The 20,216-nt window shown below is 42.0% G+C and overlaps 1 protein-coding gene and 1 long non-coding RNA gene across 5 annotated transcripts in view; one reads left to right on the top strand and one right to left on the bottom strand.

Annotated features, from left to right (window-relative positions):
* Nucleotides 1-17,567, top strand: part of dscama (Down syndrome cell adhesion molecule a) — a 77,854-nt gene extending 60,287 nt beyond the window's left edge. The window contains exons 12-34 of one of the 4 annotated variants that reach the window (XM_044041859.1): nt 5,619-5,815; nt 6,044-6,140; nt 6,351-6,479; nt 6,654-6,821; nt 7,307-7,377; nt 7,883-8,126; nt 8,386-8,532; nt 9,542-9,697; nt 9,797-9,930; nt 10,103-10,256; nt 11,222-11,339; nt 11,450-11,613; nt 11,746-11,844; nt 11,941-12,129; nt 12,647-12,937; nt 13,067-13,243; nt 13,332-13,362; nt 13,464-13,579; nt 13,680-13,829; nt 14,606-14,635; nt 14,721-14,918; nt 15,082-15,384; nt 17,006-17,567. In XM_044041859.1, the coding sequence (XP_043897794.1) occupies nt 5,619-5,815; nt 6,044-6,140; nt 6,351-6,479; nt 6,654-6,821; nt 7,307-7,377; nt 7,883-8,126; nt 8,386-8,532; nt 9,542-9,697; nt 9,797-9,930; nt 10,103-10,256; nt 11,222-11,339; nt 11,450-11,613; nt 11,746-11,844; nt 11,941-12,129; nt 12,647-12,937; nt 13,067-13,243; nt 13,332-13,362; nt 13,464-13,579; nt 13,680-13,829; nt 14,606-14,635; nt 14,721-14,918; nt 15,082-15,384; nt 17,006-17,385 (3,743 nt within the window). In that variant the 3' untranslated portion in view covers nt 17,386-17,567. Of the gene's footprint in view, nt 1-5,618; nt 5,816-6,043; nt 6,141-6,350; nt 6,480-6,653; nt 6,822-7,306; nt 7,378-7,882; nt 8,127-8,385; nt 8,533-9,541; nt 9,698-9,796; nt 9,931-10,102; nt 10,257-11,221; nt 11,340-11,449; nt 11,614-11,745; nt 11,845-11,940; nt 12,130-12,646; nt 12,938-13,066; nt 13,244-13,331; nt 13,363-13,463; nt 13,580-13,679; nt 13,839-14,605; nt 14,636-14,720; nt 14,919-15,081; nt 15,385-17,005 lie in introns of all 4 variants that reach the window. The other 3 variants (XM_044041858.1, XM_044041861.1, XM_044041860.1) reach the window with 3 other exon arrangements.
* Nucleotides 17,568-18,695: 1,128 nt separating this feature from the next.
* LOC122779466 lies at nt 18,696-20,194 on the bottom strand. Its single transcript, XR_006361572.1, has 2 exons — nt 20,059-20,194; nt 18,696-19,430 (listed from the first exon to the last, which is right to left on the bottom strand). It is a non-coding gene; the product is annotated as an uncharacterized LOC122779466 (long non-coding RNA).
* Nucleotides 20,195-20,216: the final 22 nt, after the last annotated feature.

Raw genomic sequence — 20,216 nt, 5'->3', positions numbered from 1 at the left:
GTCTGAGGCTTTAGTACTTTGTAATGTCGGACACTGTGATGTTCTGTACGCTCTGTGCTGTTTTTATGTTGTTTATCCAGGCCAGCCTACACCACTTGACCAGTGGCAGCTACTTAAGAGGCTTAGGCGCCAATTAGAGAGCACACAAGCTGACGCATGCTGAAGTACTCATGTGATGGATAGCATGATCTTCACTCTGTATCATTGGATGTTGGATCATTGGATACATCAAGTGAAACTTGATGTATCCGTGTGACTCACCCGATATAGACCGTAGTTATAAACCTGCCATGTGCTGTTTGTTCCCCGCAGCATATTTCTTGTCTTCCTCTGTCACCATTTCAAAGTCCTCTTCACTACTCTGATTTACACAAAGAAAATGGCCATCAGTGCTTGCATCCCCTCATGCCAATGTTTTAAGAAAATGGACACCATCGCTACATTCTCTATTAAAGAGTAGTAGTAATAGAATCAGTAAAGGAAAATCAATAGATCTGAATAGAAACTCTGGCACGTGTGAACATGCTATCAGTTCTTGTAGATGACACAGATGAGCAAACATGATTATGAGCACACAGGGGGGCAGCCTGTGTTTGCACACACAGAGAGCTGCAAAACATGTAAAGGCAGAGATACGGGGAAGCACACTGCAGCCATTACAGAAGACTGATGGTCCAGGCTGCTAATGCCGTGGTTCACATAGATCCCACTCTGCATGGCTATTGTGGTACACTTCCCAGGAAATGAATTGTAGCTATTGTGATGTCGTAGCTTGGCACTTTCATTGTTATGAGTGTCTGTGCATGGGCTAATATCTCGTCATAATACACCATGTATCCTGCTGTATGAATACTGCCACCGCAACATCCAGGAAAAATGGTTTGCACTCATTGCACCTGGATTAAGTTGCACATGACTGGTTGTGTGTTTGCACAGACGTGCTTGTGTGCTGTTTAGTTTTCCTTTCATATGCTGCTTCATAGGAGCCATCGTGATTTCAGTGCCGCTTTAACAGCGGCGGCAGGTGGTGGCTTAGACAAATGATTTCTATGCAATTTCCATAAAAGCATCCCTACCTTCAAAACAGATGCAATTCAGTCAATTCATTACCAATTCATGGCGGATGCTATCAGAGTCAGTCAACAGCCACTCAATGTTTATCAGGGCCAATTAAGACCAATCAAGCCTATTAGACATCATAATGTCAGCAGACGCAGCGATGAGGACGGAGCACATAATGAGGCTGCACTGAAAAGAAGTGGTAAAGGGTCCTGTGGTCAATGATTGAGCAGTCCCCAGCACGCAACCACGAGGAAGACCCCTCTTCCTCTCATCTCTAGTTCTTTTATCTTATTTACTCATCTGCAAACCTCCCTCCCTCCCTCCCTTTCTCCTCTCAACAGAAGTCCACCCAGTCTGCAGGCATTCATTTAGTATCAAGCTCCACATCCAAGCCAATCGTGCAGCAAAGGGAATTATTTCAGAACATTGGAGGCAGCCCGGTGAACCAGTGATATCTGTGTGATCACCATAGCGCCGCCTCCCCCCCACCACCACCACCACCATCGAGGCTGTCTCCTCCCCAGCGCCCACTCACAGTGTGCCTCTAGGGCAGGGAGCTCTACATATCCTAGTATGTCTGCTGTTGTCTGGCCCTTATGGCCCCATTGGGCGGGGCATGCACCACACTGGCCTTCCACGCAGCCGGTAACATGGTGTGGGGTGAAATACAGACTAACATCCCCATGTTCTTAACATGGGTTGAGATAAAGCAATTTAATCTGGAAGAGGGAAGAAAAGCTTGCTTACAGATATTTAATAAAAAATTTAATTTATTTGGCAGCCAAATTAACAGCAGCCAACATGTCACTATCGTAACAAAAGTCACTGTAAGGAAAATATTTTTAAATCCTAGCCATCAAACTTTTTTGACTGAGTCTTCTTTTTTTGCACAATGTGCAACATCCTACATGGCACTTCTTCTTGCTAATAACGGTTCATCTGCCTCAGATAATGTAAATGTAATGCTTTTAATCACCTGTCATATCGCATTGACCCTCTGAGACAATCTTGACATGTTCTTTCTTGGATCACTGATAAATAGCCCTGCACTGATATACTGTAGCCATCCTGCTGTAATCCTGTGTTAGTTTTAATCTCTTGATTGCTCAGATTTGGTTCCTTTTGATACTAACACTAGAAGAGTCAAAAATATCAGATTTTTTTTTTTGGCCCTGCATTGCGACATTCAAGGCGCGATTGTGTAGTCATCATCATACTCCTGTGAAAATCAATGGCAGGTCCATGTTCTATTCCTGGCTACTAGAAATGGCCTTTTTTTCCAACGCTACAGCCTGGAGAGAGAGAGAAAAAGAGAGAGAGGGAAGGAGGAGGGGGAGGAGGGAGGTGAGGTTGGGAGGGAAGAGGAGAGACTGTCCGATGCTGGTTGGCATGGTAACCTGGCCAGGTGAAAGGGAGCCTGGGAGAAGGAGGGGGGGATGCTTTGTCTCATGGGAGTAGCCTATCAGCAGCCAGCCTTTCCCCACAATCCCCTGCAGGCCTAAATGTATCATCACTGCCCTCTGGGTTGCTGTGGAGGAACAGGGCTCTCCTCACCTCTACATAAAAGACACATTGGACTGTGCAGAAAACACACACTATGTTCTCTACTATTATTGTTTGGTTTCCCAGAAACTGCAGTGTCGATGGTTTTGTTTTGTTTTTTTTATTTTCCCTTTATACTAACATGGATGCAGCAGCTCATTTCTGTTCATCTCTGGATGAAAAATACACACTAGCATCCTCCACCCCTCCCCATAAACACATCACATTGGTTTCAAATAGAAGCAGTGCATGAATGCTTTCTCTGTGTCTGTCTGCATGTGTGAAGGACAGTGATCTATTTGTGCTTCATTTAATCACATTATGCCAAGAAAAACAAAAAAACAAAGAGATGATTATACGTGAATCAACATAAGACAATATTTAGGGTTACACCCCATTTGTTTTGTCTCATGTGTTTCTGTCTCCTCTCTGTCCGTCTCTCTTTTCACAGTCCCTCCTGCCACGTTCCTGTAATTCCACTCAATATTAAAGAAATACATCAACGTAACAATTACATGGCCACACAGTGCGCCTCAGGGAGGGTTGGCTCAGCTGGGCTGCATGCACACACAACACACACTTGTTCACTTATGCAGATACACGGACACAAGTTGCAAAAAACATGTCATGTCTCATGTTGCAGAGACACGCTGTGTTTGCCTCTGTTGGATAGCAATCTCTTATCAAGTATAATAATATTATATATAATAATATTTACAATGATGTTATGTTATGCGTGTAACCGTTATGAAGATAAATGATACTGCTATACGTTTTCTTTGACTCTTGGCAGGTCACAATAGAAAGTGTAAACATTTAGGCAATATCTGAAAATGACAGTTGTCACAGTTTGTGTATCTTTGGCCTCAAAAACACTGCTCATATTTTATTATTGAAACATGGCCACACTTAATATCTTAATTACTAGAGCTATTGTTTTTTTTGTGTGTTTCAGGTCAAATGTGTCAACGATTACAAAATGCAGTCACTTCAGCTCTGATTGCAGACATGTGATTATTGACTGGCAATCACTATTTTGTTCTTATCACAGGGTTAACTGAAAAAAAACAATTTTTCGTGCCCCTGGTTTTTATTTAGTTGTATCTATTTATTTGTGCAGAAAACACTCCTCTGATTGGCTGTTAACATTTATTTTATTCGCAGCATTTCTTTTCCTTTTAAAAACCAAGAAGAACTGCCAGTAGTACTTTTGTGATTTTTGCAGTATCGCAGCACTGAAATGTTTATCATTGCTGCACATGTAGCTGACAATCAAAACACTGTATTAGCATATTGATGAACTTTTAGCTATTGAGCTGTAATATATGAAAGTCACAGCAACCATGCAGTAAAAAAAAGCCATTTCTGTAGCTTTAATGTTTGTTCCTCTACACACCCTGGATGTTGAACAGCTCATACATGTCACCATTTCACCAATCCTACTCTTTTGTCACCTAGCACTGTATCACTGCGTGCCAGTGTAAATGTCAACAACATTGCCCTGTGCTACCTCCGAGCCACTTACACGGCAAAATGAAAGTAACTGTGCTCTAATACGATAACGTTTACATAAAGCCTCAGCAGTTATCCCCTCACTTATCCAAGTGTTTCTCACAAAAAATTCATACTTGTCATGCAAAATAAATCAGCATTCTTTTCCACAGCCGAGCCCCAAATGGCTGCAGAGTGAATAAGAGATGAGGCTTAAATGTTTGCAACCTCTTGCCTGACACTTCCCATCACATCACTGGAGTCATGCTTTGTGTGTGTGCGTGTGGCGTGTGTGTGTGTGTGTGTATGAGCATCTGGGAGCAGAGGGTTGTTATACACTCTACTGTGGGTGTAATGAGGCATGTATATAGTTAGTGTGTGTTTAGTGTTGCATCTTCAGAGTGTTGTTAGAGCATCACTGTACCATTTGGGATGCTCAGATACAAGATGCACATTAGCGCTGTTTTTTTTTAACACAGCATTAAAGACAAGCATATGATCGTTATAGCTTATTAACAATCTTCTCAATATGTTTCTTTTTTCCATTTTCCAGGTCTTTTTCCATCATTGTAGCTTCTAGTTCAGTACCCAATGCATCGTGTGATTTAAATGCCACAAAACAATAGTACAACACAGTATTTACAATGTCCTTTTCCAAGGACTATATTATTTCATAAAGTCATTTTTCATGACAAAGTAGTCATCAGCCTCTACCTCTAACCTTAATGTGTCCTCTACCTCACTCAGCAACTTTAACCAGCTTACTTGCTTGGTGCAGTTGACAGCAACAGCCTAAGTGATGGATTATCTTTGAACTGAGTTCTGTGTCTTTTTCTGAGGAATGTCGTCAGTGTCTTATATAACCTCAGCAGAGGTCCAGTAAGGACCTCTGATGAGGTTCCAGGTTGTCATACGGACCCTGTTCAGACCTGATATTAACAAGGTCAGCTCACGGGCCGGTGCAATGATCCGATCAGAAACCGCCGTGGTTTGAGGATGCATTTCTCTACGTTCCTGACCTATTTTCCTATATTCATGTTTCCAAACCATTTTGACGATGTCTTATAAGACGAGATTAGAACACCTGGTGCGGCTTCTGGTTGAAAATACAATCAGCTGCACTTGAAATGTAACTTTATTGTTCATATTTGCCTATAGTTTTTGGCACAACCTAATTTGGTTACTACTGGAGAGTATCACATTTGCCATCATTCTATTTTGAATGTTTCACAGTTTTAACAGTGTGTTTGCATTTAATGTTGCAAATCCATGTTTTGCCCTAATATGAATGAATGAATTGTGGGTTTTGGAACTTGTCACCCACGCATGTTAGCAGTGAAAAAACATAAAAGAAATGGTGCATTTTGAATGAACCAGTATGATGATTTGTTGCAGTGGTTGTATTGTTTGTATTTATTAATGTGATTATATAATTAATAATTACCAATATATTTATGTAATACAGTTCTTCATGAGTCTGTATGTATCATATCATATTCTCTTTTGCATTATTTTCTCACCAGTCCCGGCCATGATCACGTCCTACCCCAACACCACTCTGGCCACGCAGGGCGAGGAGAAGAAGATGAGCTGCACGGCACATGGTGAGAGGCCTATCATGGTGCGATGGGAGAAGGAGGAACGCATCATCAACCCCGAGACCAGCCGCTATGTGGTTTCTGTCAAGGAGGTGGGCGATGAAGTCATCTCCACCCTGCAGGTAGGAGAACGTGCAACATCAGTGCACATAAATTAAATTTAATTATATATGTGTATCTATATATAGATATATATAGATACATATATATATATATATATATATATATATATATATATATATATATATATATGTAGCGACAGCAAAAGAACACAGACTTTATCCCAAGACCACATTGCTGACACCTCACGAACAAATGTAATTCTCATTTTGTCTATGTGCATCCATCAGATCATGCCCACAGTGAGAGAGGACTCTGGCTTTTTCTCCTGCCACGCCATCAACTCCTTTGGTGAAGACAGAGGAATCATCCAGCTCACAGTGCAAGGTACAAACATAATACGATACCACACAACACAATATACCTGATTGTCCCTATGGGGAAGCGTGATTTGGACTCAGTGATGTCATAGTCAATAAATAAAAGCTGCACAGTGTCACAGTGGATGATTAAATATGTAGGATAATAAAAAAATTAAAATAAAACATTATTACAGAGTGCTTACAATGTCGAGCTTGTCATCTTTGTGTTTTGTAGAGCCCCCGGACCCCCCAGAAGTGGAGATCAGAGAAGTGAAGGACAGAACAATTGCCTTGCGTTGGACTATGGGTTTTGATGGCAACAGCCCAATCACAGGCTTCGATATTGAGAGCAAGAACAAATCAGGTAATCATTAGATGTATGTTCATCTGTGTGTGTTTTGGTTGATTAATTATCCCTCCATGCCCTGTGTCTCAACAGTAACATTTAATATAGCCTGTCCTAATGCACTTAAGTGGATTTGACCTCTCCCCTCTGACTTTAGCACCCCCAATAAACCCTGCCCTCTCTCCCCCACAGCCTCCTGGGACACCGCGCAGAAGACCAAAGATGTCTCACCTCAGCTCAACCAGGCCACCATCATCGACCTGCACCCCTCTTCCACCTACAACATCCGCATGTTTGCCAAGAACCTGATCGGCAAAAGTGAGGCCAGCAACGAGCTAACCATCACCACTGACGAAGCAGGTGAGAACGTAGGTCCCTGTGGACCTTTAACATATTCATTTGTGAAAGGACATATGCACAAATGATCAAAGAAGCAAATATTTGTCAGGTACAGTAAAATAAAAGAGAGTCTTTTATTTGTTATTACCCAGTAACAAAGAGTAACAGAGACAACTGTGAGATCTAAGTGCAGGTAGTGATTAAAAGACAAGAGGCAAAAAGAGGTAAAAGGCCAAGTGAGTCAATTCATTAACAGCCTGGTGACATCACCTCCATTGGTTCTGTTGCATTATTGAACACACACTGACCCCGCACTAAAAGCAGAACTTTTCAATTAGCGGCCTCAGTACTAAATGTCACACTATAGTCAATAGAGTGAGGCCTGGACCCCTCCATGTCTTCATCTCCCCCACAGAGCCAGTTAAAATAGCTCACCCATTCACCCAAGTGTCAGATGTGTGCAGTTTGATGACATCTATATACGTGTGTTTGTAATCTGACCACAGCTCCTGATGGACCACCTCAGGAAGTGCAGCTGGAAGCGCTCTCCTCTCAGAGCATCCGGGTCTCTTGGAGGGTAAGTCAATCCAAACATATGGGTTAAAATCATGTGCATGTTTTCTTTATGGAGTATTTGGCTGTAGAAGTACGTTCACAGCTGACAGCACTGAGGTTTTTTTTGTGGAATGATGATTGTGCATTTGCAAACTAAATCAGTCAGGTTTATTGTCTGTACATCAGTAAGTCTGAACCAGATAAGATGTCAGGTTTTACTTTTGTGAATTTCTTACCGCATTGAACAGTCACGTTTTAATTCACTTTGGGGAGTAATTGGGCTGTCAACATGTGATAATGTCAGGTGAGAACAGGAACTGTTGGGAAAAAACACCACAGACAGTACCTCCCTAGGCAAGAACACAGAACTGATTAATAGTGTTTCTGTTCCATTTTTATTCTGATATTGGTGTCATTTACAGCATTTTTTTTAATAATATATTAATGTGAAAACCTGTCATTATTTTATACCAAAATAAAGATGGACATTTGTCTTAAGTGTCTCAAATTGTCTTTGTCATTCTCAGCCGCCCAAGAAACACCTTCAGAATGGGGCCATCAGAGGCTACCAAGTGGGCTACAGAGAATACAGCTCGGGCGGAAACTACCAGTTTAGTGTGATCAGTGTGGAAACCACGGGGGATAACGCAGAAAGCCTGGTTCTGGACAACCTAAAGAAGTTCACCCAGTATGGAGTCGTGGTGCAAGCCAGCAACAGTGCTGGGACTGGGCCCTCTTCCACAGAAGTGGCTGCTACCACACTGGAGGACGGTAAGTCAAGAGGGAGAGAGTAGGACATGGCATAATGTTTTCAACATGGGGTCAGACTTTAAAAATTGAATTTTTAAGTGCTGCACCAAACCTGAGATCATACATTTATTTTATGTTTTCTGTACCTGTTAGTGAAGCAGGCTTGGTTTAATCTTAGAGATATTTGTGAGGATTTATCGCTACCTAGTGGAGATCAGAGGGTGCTGCTACTCCAAGTCCACTAGTTTTACAGTGTGTTTTCTTCTTTTTTCACCTTTAGTGCCCAGTCGCCCTCCAGAGAACGTGCAGGCCACTGCCACTTATCCAGAGGTCATCTCTCTATCCTGGCTGACTCCTCCCAAAGATGCTCTGAACGGCAACCTGCTGGGTTTTAGGGTCATCTACTGGGCCAACCTGCCTGATGGAGGTACACACTATCACCTGCACACTACTATGTTGGTGGTATAGATAAATACAGAGTGCATATCTTAGAGCGGTCATTCTCAGAATGATCCTGATCCATAGATGTATTACAGGAGATTTTTTTGGGTCGCCTAATAAATTAGCTGATTTTTTTTACATCCTTTTACCTAAGAAATAATAAATTATATAAATAATAAATGATAAATTATTAAGATATAAATAAATAAAAATTAGATTGTGATTAATCTGTAATAACCCTAACCCTTCGTTTTACAGAATTTAAAGTGTTCAGAAATATTGTTTGTTTAAAGTTGCACATGTCATTTATAATGTTAATGAGTCACGCCATCTTTTCAAAATGGGTCCCCACATAAGAAGGTCTTAAAACACTATCAGAGTGCAGTTTAATATGAGTATTAAGGTCACAGTCACTAGATACCTGCATCAAATATAAATATAATATAATATATAATAAATATTTTCAATAAATTCATAATATAATGTGGCCAACCAACAAAGATTAGGAACTGTGTTTCATTTACAAAGTAATAAGTTAAAGGTACAATAAATTGTAGTAAGTGGTTAGTTGAGTAAACTGGAGCAAAAGAATGAATTATAATGGCTCGTGGTTAGCTGAGTTATTAAGTCATGTGTAAGTGACACAGCATGGCATTGTCACATGCCAGGTTTGTGTCAGTGAGATTGGTTGTGACAGCATATTTACCTTTGACCCCGTACTGTCACATCATGTTGGTCTGCCTATTGAATAAAAATGCTCCGGTCTTTAAATGCCAGTATTTATAAATGGCAGGCACGCGCTCGCACACACACACACACACATACACACACACACGCATACATATAATGATATTATGTGACTAGATATTACAGATATTACTGACTAATGATATTAGTCACATATTTGGTTGTCTGTCAGCTTGTCATATCAGAAGATTATTTAGAATGAGAGAGTTGATTGTTTTTACACAAAATTTAACTTCTCTCTCCATCAGAGCTTGGAGAAATCAGGAACGTGACAACCGCAAAGCCCTCGCTGGAGCTTGATGGACTGGAGAAGTATACCAACTACAGCATCCAAGTGTTGGCCTTCACCAGAGCTGGAGATGGCGTTCGCAGTGAACAGATTTACACCCGCACCAAGGAGGACGGTAGGATGACAAAAAAAAAGACACAACCATCTGTTTAATAATGATATACAGGAATGACCAGTATTTCACTGTATGTTATTGACATCTTTTCCTGTCCAGTTCCTGGTCCTCCTGCAGGTGTGAAGGCAGCAGCTGCATCCAACTCTGTGGTGTTTGTGTCGTGGCTTCCTCCTCTCAAAGTGAACGGCATCATCAGGAAATACACTGTTTTCTGCTCCAACCCACACCCCACGGTAACATGTTTAAAAACCTTAGAATAACTACATTTTAAATTCAAAATTGTGTTTTTAAAGATATGAAATGTGAATACAATATAATATATAAAATGTGTAAAAACACTAGTACTTGGATTTATTGACAAATATATGCATTGTAATCACAGTTATATATTTTTCTCACACCCAGGTGAGCAGTGAGTTCGAGGCAGCCCCAGATGTGTTCTTCTACCGCATCCCCAATTTGAGCAGGAACCGGCAGTACAGCATCTGGGTGGTGGCGGTCACCGCCGCAGGACGAGGAAACGCCAGTGAAATCATCACTGTCAAACCCATGGCTGAGGGTAGGTGACACTTCAGCGAAGTCTGAAGAGCCTTGAAAATATCTACAGATTCAAAGCCGAGAGACACAGACTTTTTACAGTTTGTGATGCTGCCTGTTACCAAAGCTGTAAAGAAGTAGAACAAATCTGTCATTCATACCACAATAAATCCTAAAATAAATACCTTGGTAATCTTAGGTCTTGATTCCTCTCTGTGTCTTTATGCAGCTTTTGAATTAAATTATTAGTTTTCAGATTAAAAAACAGCAACAATGTAACTGTATTTATTGTATGAATACTGTAGACTGATGTCATATCCCTGTGAAGGTAATGTTGTCGAGGTCTGTCAATTTATTCAGGGTAATTTTCTGATGTATATCAAAGGGTTAAATTGTATTTTGTCCTTACTCTGCTCATATTGTGTCCCTACAGGGACAGTACAATACAGTTTCTGTGTGTGTTAGTTGACAATTCTTAAGGGGCACAAAAACACACTTCACATTTAAATTCTAGCAGCGTCTCTTGGTAAGGATTACCCTGTTTCACCCCATTCTCCTCAAATCACGTCACCCATGTGGATGCAGAAAAAGTGCCTCATCCCCAGTGTCTCTTTAGTAGACTGGCAGGGAAGCATCAGCTGAATGTTAATAACCTATTGTTTGGCCCTGTCAGCATTATCATGCTCTGTGAGCGCTGATAAGCTGATTGCATATGCTGATAGGCCCCATAGCGTCTGGAGCTAGGACCCACAGTTTCTAGGACATGCACACCCTGTCTGAGGTCTAGATGATGGATGTCCTCTCCTCTTTGCTCCACCGCTCATGATGGAAGAAGAAACAGCATCACACTCTGCCCCCTACATCTGTAGCCCTGACTCTGTGATGTTAGAGATCACAACATATGTGGAAAAATGCAGTGTGAATTCATTTAGAAAACACTTCTATTTGCTGACATTTCTCCCGCGTGGCCTGCTTGTACCTCTGCAGCTCCAGCTCAGATTCTGACCTTCAACAGGACGGTAACAACCCCATGGATGAGGGACATAGTGCTGCCTTGTAAAGCAGTGGGTGACCCATCCCCAACCATAAAGTGGCTGAAGGAGATGTGAGTTTTCATCAGCCTTAAAGCTGCAAGTTCTAAATCCTAATGGATTAACACATGTGTGCTTATAGTGTCACTTTCTAAATATCGATTGAATCATTCCTATTTTTCAGCAACGGTACCCCGGCACCTGTTGTGATTGACAGCCGGCGCAGTGTCCATGGTAATGGCAGCCTCGTTATCCGCACAGTTAAAGCAGAGGATTCTGGGAACTACACCTGTATGGCCAGTAACAGTTTTGGGTCTGACAAGATTGTCCTCAACCTGCAAGTTCAAGGTAAGAAACCCATTAAGATGACCAACACTCAACAAACAGGCGTTGTTTGGAATATACTGAATTAATGCATTTTCTCAGCTTGGCAGTCTTTGATGGAGGCAAACTAATTTTTTGCCATTTTCTTTATTATAGTTCCACCTGACCAGCCTCGTCTCACTGTGACCAAGACAACTACCACCTCCATAACCCTCTCCTGGATCCCAGGAGACAATGGAGGAAGCTCCATTAGAGGTCAGACAGTCACCACAGTGTATTTTTGTCCGTCTTTATTCTGTTTTTCCTTCCTCGTTGATCTGAATCCCTCACCTTACCCGTGCTCCTCTGCAGGCTACATTCTACAGTACTCGGAGGACAACAGTGAGCAGTGGGGTAACTTTGCCATCAGTCCCAGTGAGCGCTCCTATCGGCTGGAGAACCTCAAGTGTGGCACCTGGTACAAGTTCACCCTCACTGCCCAGAATGCAGTGGGGCCGGGACGCATCAGCGAGATCATTGAAGCAAAGACTCATGGGAAAGGTATGCTTTTGTTCAGTGATAGCAGTAGTTTTATGCATCTTTATGTGAAGAGCCCATTTGTGTGCATGTAAATTTGAAACAGTTTTTGAAATTGGACAGCAGAATGGAGAACATGTATTTTTTATAGTACTTCAATTACTCCTCAGGAAGATCCTGGTAATGTAATAAATACACATTACAGGGCATGCAATTATTTTTTTAGTAATATTGATGTAGCTATAAATGGGTAATAAAACACTATAAAAGAGTACCAGTAATATTTACCACCATTTAAGATACTAGGTTTAACGTTTGTACTTTTCTGATAATGTAATTAAATATACGATTCATTTGTTAATGATGCATTTTAAAGACCTTATTAAAAACATATTACTACTTATATTTCCTTGGATTTACTGAAACATCACTGACTGTAAAGTGATCATTGACACCCCCAGTAACAATAAAGCTGACTTTTGTCCAGGGATCCATTCCTGCTGATCCAGCACACTGAGGCTTTGCTTCTCTCCCTCCACAGAACCTCAGTACTCTAAAGAACAGGAGCTTATCACGAGCATCAACGCCACTCGTGTCAAGATAAACCTGAACGGCTGGAATAACGGTGGATGCCCCGTCACCTCCTTCACTCTCGAGTATCGGCCCATGGACTCGCCATCTTGGACCACAGCACAGCGCACGTCCCTCACCAAGAGCTACATCCTGTACGACCTGCAGGAGGCCACCTGGTACGAGCTGCAGATGAAGATCTACAACAGCGCCGGCTACGCCGAGAAGAGAGTCAAGTTTGCGACCCTCAGCTATGATGGCAGTGAGTTAACGCGATGGCAGAAGGCGATTCCTTTCCCCACTCACTTACTAAAACTAGCAGCTGTCACTGCCAGTTCAACAAAAGTCAACAATAACGTGTCTCATAAGGCTGCACATTTTTTTTACACAGGTACCATCGCACCTTTGGTGAAGGCGCCCAACATAAGTGAGGACCACTCAGGGGGCGGCGAAGGTTTGAAGATGATGGTCACCATTTCTTGTGTACTGGTCGGCATTGTTGTAATCTTCATCGGGCTGCTGGTGCTGAGGAGGAGGAGGAGGGAGCAGAGGCTCAAGAGGCTCCGAGGTACGATCGGAGCAACACATGGGACAGATTTTAGTCTCTGTTGCCTAATATTTAACGAGTGAAATGATGGTTTCTGTTTGTTTTCCAGATGCAAAAAGTTTGGCTGAGATGCTCATGAGGTAAAAAAATCTGTGCAGTCGCTTCACTAACTTGCTGTTAGCAAGCCACGTGTTCCAGTATAGACACAGTTAGTCTCATGTATTTGTTTTGTGCTCCACAGTAAAAACACACGCCCAGCAGAGCCAATCAACAAACAGCAACAGACGCTCCGCATGCACATCGACATCCCCAGAGCCCAGCTTCTGATAGAGGAGCGAGACACTATGGAGACAGTTGGTGAGCACTCCGAGGGTTCTCTGCCTCTGCCAAGCTTCCTGTTTGTTTTAATTCACCTGGTTATGGAGTTCCTGAGTTTGTTTGTGTTGCTGTCCCACAGACGACAGGTCCACCGTGTTACTGACCGACAACGACTTTGGAGAGACCCAGAAACAGAAGTCCTCCACAGTCACCCACACGGTCCACTACCAGTCACTGTCTCAGGCCACTGGTCCACTGGTAGATGTGTCCGATGCCAGACCAGGAACCAGTAAGTCCAGTACGGACTTTTTGTTTTAAAAAGAAAAACTTGAACTGTTGTTTTGCCAGCCACATTTTCTTTTCATTCGTTTTCTTTTGGTTATTTCTCCTCTGTTTTCCTCTTGATGTGTGCTACATGCTTTTGAAGTGAGCAACACTTCCCACACTTATTTGACCCACTCTTGTCACTGCTGCACTGTGTAGGTGTGATTAAGCTGTCACTCTTTTGCTGCATGCCCATTGCCTCAGCATTCACCTGAAAGCTCTGCTGCTGCTGCTGATGCTGCTGCTCAATAAGTATTGCATTAGCTCTGCCTCCACCCCAGCATCTGTCTCTAGTTACGTTTAGTACATGTTTTCACTTCAGGAGGACACTTAGCTTCACTCCCTGCTGTGTTGAACTTGTGTATTTTCTTGTCGGGTGTGACAGGTTCAGAGAATCTAAAATTCTACATTCATATAGTATGAAATGGTTAACTGTAAAGCTTATCTGCATCCTGCAGGTTCAGTACTAGGATTATAACATAGAATGCAATAGATTATGTTGATCTGTTTGATCTCCAGCACCTTAATATTCCAATTTTTCCAGAATGTACTGAATTAGTCCAGTTCCAGTCTATGAAAGAAAGTCATTTTCTCCATCACATATAAATGATATGATGTATTACCTCCTCCCAGTCCTCTTATTTAGGAACCTCTGTCTTCAGCCATTTGCAATCAAAGTGTCTCCTTTCTACAATTGAGTTGGTTCTTAAAATTTGAATATCTGTGTCCAAAAATTTGCAGATTTTGGAAGAGTGAGTGAAGACACTGTGTGTAGGTGCTTTTATTATCTTCAGTTCACTTTTCATTACGGTGTCTTGCATTGATACTGACCGTACACTCTCCTCTCTATCCTCAGACCCGACAGCCAGACGCACAGCCAAAGCCGGCCCAGCTGCTCGCAACCGCTATGCCAGCCAGTGGACTCTGAACCGGCCACACCCCCCTGTCTCCTCCCACACTCTCAGCACTGACTGGAGGCTGCCCACGCCCAGAGTCGCGGGCTCTGTCGACAAGGAGAGCGACAGCTACAGCGTCAGCCCATCTCAGGACACAGGTAAAACCGTCCTGTGCATTCGGTTTGTTTAAAGCTACAACACCACGCTTCATCTCTAACAACAAACGATAACAAATCAGCAGCTTTAACAAAGTAACGTTCCAATAATTCTGCCATTGCTCTTGTCACTAACTCCCCTCCACTAACTCCGGCCCACGTGCAGACCGAGCGAGGAGCAGTATGGTGTCAACAGAGAGCGCCTCGTCCACCTACGAGGAGCTCGCCAGAGCCTACGAGCACGCCAAGATGGAGGAACAGCTGCGGCACGCTAAGTTCACCATCACAGAATGCTTCATCTCTGACACTTCCTCTGAGCAGATGACGGCAGGCACCAACGACTACACCGACAGCCTGACCTCCAGCACACCGTCTGAGTCAGGCATCTGCCGCTTCACTGCTTCCCCGCCCAAGCCTCAGGACGTCAGCCGGGTCATGAACATGGCTGTACCCAAGGCCCACAGACCGGGTGAGGATCGGGTGCCTAAGACCCGTCACATGCTAACATTTAATCACTACTGGCTTCATTGTGATGGTCATATCAGTAATCACTAAACTTTGTGACTAAAGTTGTTAATTCATCCTTTAACAAATAGTTTATGTGTCTAACAGAGGAAATATGCAGCTTTTAGATTAAAAAAAAAAACAAAAAAAAACATTGTAATTTTAAATCATTGTTTAAAAATCAAGAATACTAATTTGAAATCTCAGTAAGCAGAAGTCAGGAAACAAGGCTGTCCTGATGAACTTCTTTCATCTCACCACTAGGTGGCCTAATAGGGCTTTTTTGTGACGTGCAGCAGGAGAAAGCACAGGTGTTGCTGATAACATTAAATATGGCTCTGGGAAGCTGAATGGACCTCATGCACGGTCACTTCCTGGTTTTCAATAATCCAGCCCATCTAATTCACAGTCAAGGGTACGCAGGGACGCAGCAGTGCTCTGATGTTGTCTTCTCATGTCTCTGAAATACAAACACTTTTCATTTAAGGCCATGTTGAATCCCTCAGGGCTAACTACTAAAAGACAAATGTTTTTTGATCGATATTGGAAGTTTTTATCACTTACGTTACTTTATAAAGTTCAAGTTTCCCCTTCGAGACAACTCACTGGAAGTTAAGGAGCTGGCTTCTGACACGGAACGTCAGGACAATGTGACTGTGAGCCAGCGTGCACCATGAAACTGAGGAAGCTAAATGGAACTCAGCCTTCATTTATTTGATAATTTACATCTGTGCTTTACCTCCTGTGACCTGCCATGACAAACACCTATGATGACCTCAAATCAACCAGACAACTCAAGTTTAAAACTAATGCATAGTAGTTTTTTTAACACCCAAGACAAACTCTAAAATGTTTAATTTTTTTCAAAACCTCATTTATATTATATTTTCAAATATGTTGTTTATGAGACATTTTAGTGACTGCTAAAAAGAGTCACCTTCATGTACTTTTTGATTAACGTAAAATCTGCAGTTAATGAGTCCTGGTATGTGTATTTTTTTAAGATTATTTGCAAATTCCACTCCCCATCCAGACAGTCATCAATAGGTAAAGTGGTCTGGGAGAAAACAAGAGAAACATAAAGTGGTAGGTGGAGTCTGAAAACTTGCAATAGCAACATAGTGACATAACAACTGATGCAAACATTACATCCTCCCATCCAAACTCTGCCCTCTAAGTACACTCTGTGAGAACACTGTGTGAACACTGTGTGAACAGCTTCACTCATCCTGACGACATCGTGTCTGAATCACCTGCAAGAAAAGGGACACATCAGTTCAGCCCCAAACAAAATGATTATTATATTGAATATATGAATATTACAGTAGTTGAATAAAGGTCTATGGGAAAATCAGCCTGCATCTAACTTGATGTACATAAGTAGAAGTTAATCAATCTCAATCACTGCTTGGTTGCAGGTGACGTTGGTGTACAAACTGTCATGGCACCTATCAAAATCCTGAATATTCTGTTCCTAGGAGTTTCTTTTTAAGCTAAAGTCAGTGATCAGAGATCAGGTGATGTGCAGGAATTTATTCATGTGATTCTTCTTATATTTAACCGCGATGGTGTGTGTCGCCCTGCAGGGGGCGAGTTGGTTCACCTTCCTCCGTACCTGCGCATGGACTTCCTGTTGAACCGAGGCATGTCCTGCTCAGGCTCATCCAGGGGGACGGCGAGCGGGGAGAGAGCCGCCATGGGCCAGGCCTGTCTGGAGCCCCAGAAGAGTCGGTCTCTGAAACGACCTTCTCGCATGGCGCCCCCGACGCCCACAGAGGCCCCTCAGGCCAGCAGGGACCCAGGGACGCAGTGGCAGCCAGGCTCTGCAGCCACGCTCCCCCACAGAGAGGGCTCAGAGCTGGCACAGGCCGCCAAGCTCAGCACCTCCCAGGAGTCCCTGCTGGACTCGCGAGGACATCTCAAACCGAGCAGCAACCCCTACGCAAAGTCCTACACGCTGGTATAACAGCAGGGGCACCTGGGGCAGGACTAGACCTCACTCTAACACTGGACTTAACACTCAAGTGCAGTAAACTGACTTTCACCACACAGTTCTGTATATATATACGTCCCCTCTCTCCAAGGGCGGGGTCACTTTTACTAATCTTCTTTTATTTATTTTTTAGAAAGTTATTTTATCTCTTGTTTGTATTTCTTTTTCTTTCTTATTTTGTTTTTGTTTCAATTGAGAAAAAAAAAAATTCACTCATCGGAAAACGACTCCAGGCGGAGCTTTGCCAAACTAATTGAGTAGCGAGGGAGCATTATTTATTCTTCATTCTTGTTAATTCTTTATAATTAATCAAGTGATTATTAATTGTTAGTTGTCAGCTATTAATGATCATTAATTATTGATTACCAAATGATCTATTATCACCATTACTACAATGTTTTCATAATAAGCCGCTCATCCTTTTCCTTTTCCTTTTTTTTTCCTTTTGTTTTTCCTGGAGTGGAAGATGACGATTTGGAGTCATGTTTTTTCCTATGGAATATCCTTCTCAAAGCGTTGATTGAAACTTGGGAGAAATCTTGGAATGAAAGCAATTGACACCAGTCCAAACTTTTCAGCTGCTCTCCAATTGTTACTTTTTTGAAGAAAAAAAAAAAATCTATTTCCTATGGATGCATGGGGACTGACCAATTAAAAGACAATGAGGATTACGATCGAGGCCGAACGGCCCAGTCGAGCATTTTGTCACACTATGAAATGATCCAATGTGAAGATTTATTATTCTTATTACTATAAATATATATATAAAAAGAGAAATCACTTTTATTTGTGGATATTACAGGGAAGAAGAATTGATTTGGTTAATAAAGTCCTTAGTCATGTTTGCACATATCTTGTTTTAATTAGGAAATGGAGTCTCTGTTGATCTTTCTCTGTGTCCCATTCTCTGATGGTGCAATATGAAAAAAGATATGAAAAGTATATGAAAACTATTGCTCTATACTGTACTGTAATGATGAAAAATAACTATGTTGTGAGTATACTTACAGGGCCGGACACTCTCCAGCTTTGTATTCAGGTGTAGTTTACCACTGCTTGTTTGCCAGGGTGGTAAATAATGTTAGCTAGAACAGGGAGGGTTTTAGAGAACTAATGGTTTGCACTTCACAAACACCCAGACTCAAGTGTGTCCAGATACTAGATCTCCCTGCTCTCAGTGCACTAGGTAGAGTCTTCAAGACTCTCACTATCCTCAGTAGATTTACTGTCGCTGCATTGCAGTGATGCTCCTCTACAGGGAAAAAATAAAAAAAAATGTGAGACAATCCAGCAGATTCCCCCCCTTCAAACCAAACCTATAAAGTCTATGGGAAATATCTAAAAAGAAGAAAAAAAAACAACAAAAAAAAAAACATGTGGATATACGTAAGAAGCTGTTTATTTGTTCTGTCTGCCCTGGCCCATTTCTGTTCTTTCTGTTTCTATGAGTTAGCCTGAAGGGAGGAGAAGAAGAGTTTGATCCAAAATGCTGTGAGGTCATTCTGTCAGTTTCTATGATTAGTTTCTATGATTAACTGTCTTCATTATGATTATACATTTTAACAAGGAAGAAAAAAAAAAAGAGAAAAAAACAATGTCACTTTTTATTTTTAACATGGGTGTTCACCCTGGTGACACTGGAATAAAGAGAAACTAACACCAAGTTCAAATTTGATTAATAAAATGGCTGTTCCCCAAAGTGTCCTCCCCGGGTTTGACATGAGTGACTGATGTTGGTTGTGGAGATGAAGCACGGGAGAGAGCGACTCCTGCTTTGGTTGGTGTCCTTCTGTGGTCCTGTGGCTGTCTTTCCTGCAGGGGGCAGTGTTGTCAAGAGTTGTGCTGCTCAATAATCCACCCTCTTCCTTTTAACGCTCATCTCTCTCCTCGTGTCCTGCCTGCTTCCATGTTTTTAGAACATGGGTTTAAGCAGAGGCCCTCAGTGCTGAGCTATATCTGACATTTCTTTTCGAGATTCACCTGCCAAAGCATGAAGAATGTTCAGGCTGAACTGAAATCTGGGGGGGGGGAAATAAACATTTATTTAAAAATGACATTTATTCAAATGTGGCACTGAAAAGCCTCCATGTTTTAATACTAAAACACAAAAACGTACGCGTGCACAAAATTAGCTGTATTGACTTCCTCTCTAATTAAGATTAAAAGAGCATTCTTTAAGAAACATCCAAGCAGCAGCTTAGCCTGCTTTTATTTTTTATTCCTGCCCATAAATATCCGACTTGTCTGTAAAACATACGACTTATTTCCGCAAAACAAACACATTTCAGGTTTTCTTCCGTCGTGTTATGCCAGTCCCAGAATTAGATTCTTTTAGTACAAGATTTGACCAAAAAAAATAAATAAACTGGAAACCAGACTTTAAAGTGAGCCACTGACCCTTGAAAAAGAAAAGAGCCACGTTTCCATGGCAACGTGGCTCTTAATCTGCGGCTGGCTGACAATGTGGTGGAGTAATGTGAAAGTAAAAGCACAGCAGTTAGACTGTTGGAAATGTACGTTCACTTTCTTCTTCTTAAATGTTCAGGTCTGAACTGTCAGGCATCGCCAAACAGCTGATTCTTTCACCCAGAAGAAAAACACAACAATAATAATAATAATAATAATAATAAATATATCTTAATTTACCCAGAAATCATCTGCAGACAGTCAAAGAATAAACGTTTAGTGTGATGGATGAATGTGGACAGCTCTCTCACTGTTAACCATGACAACGCTTTAGAAACCTCGAGTGAAGGATTGAACTGCACTGCTGATTTCCCGCTCCAACACACCTGACTCACATA

Source organism: Solea senegalensis, linkage group LG13, assembly GCF_019176455.1.
Source record: "Solea senegalensis isolate Sse05_10M linkage group LG13, IFAPA_SoseM_1, whole genome shotgun sequence".
Lineage (NCBI taxonomy): Eukaryota > Metazoa > Chordata > Actinopteri > Pleuronectiformes > Soleidae > Solea > Solea senegalensis.
The sequence above is the reverse complement of the archived record's forward strand: the minus strand, read 5'-3'. Positions and strand labels throughout refer to the sequence as shown.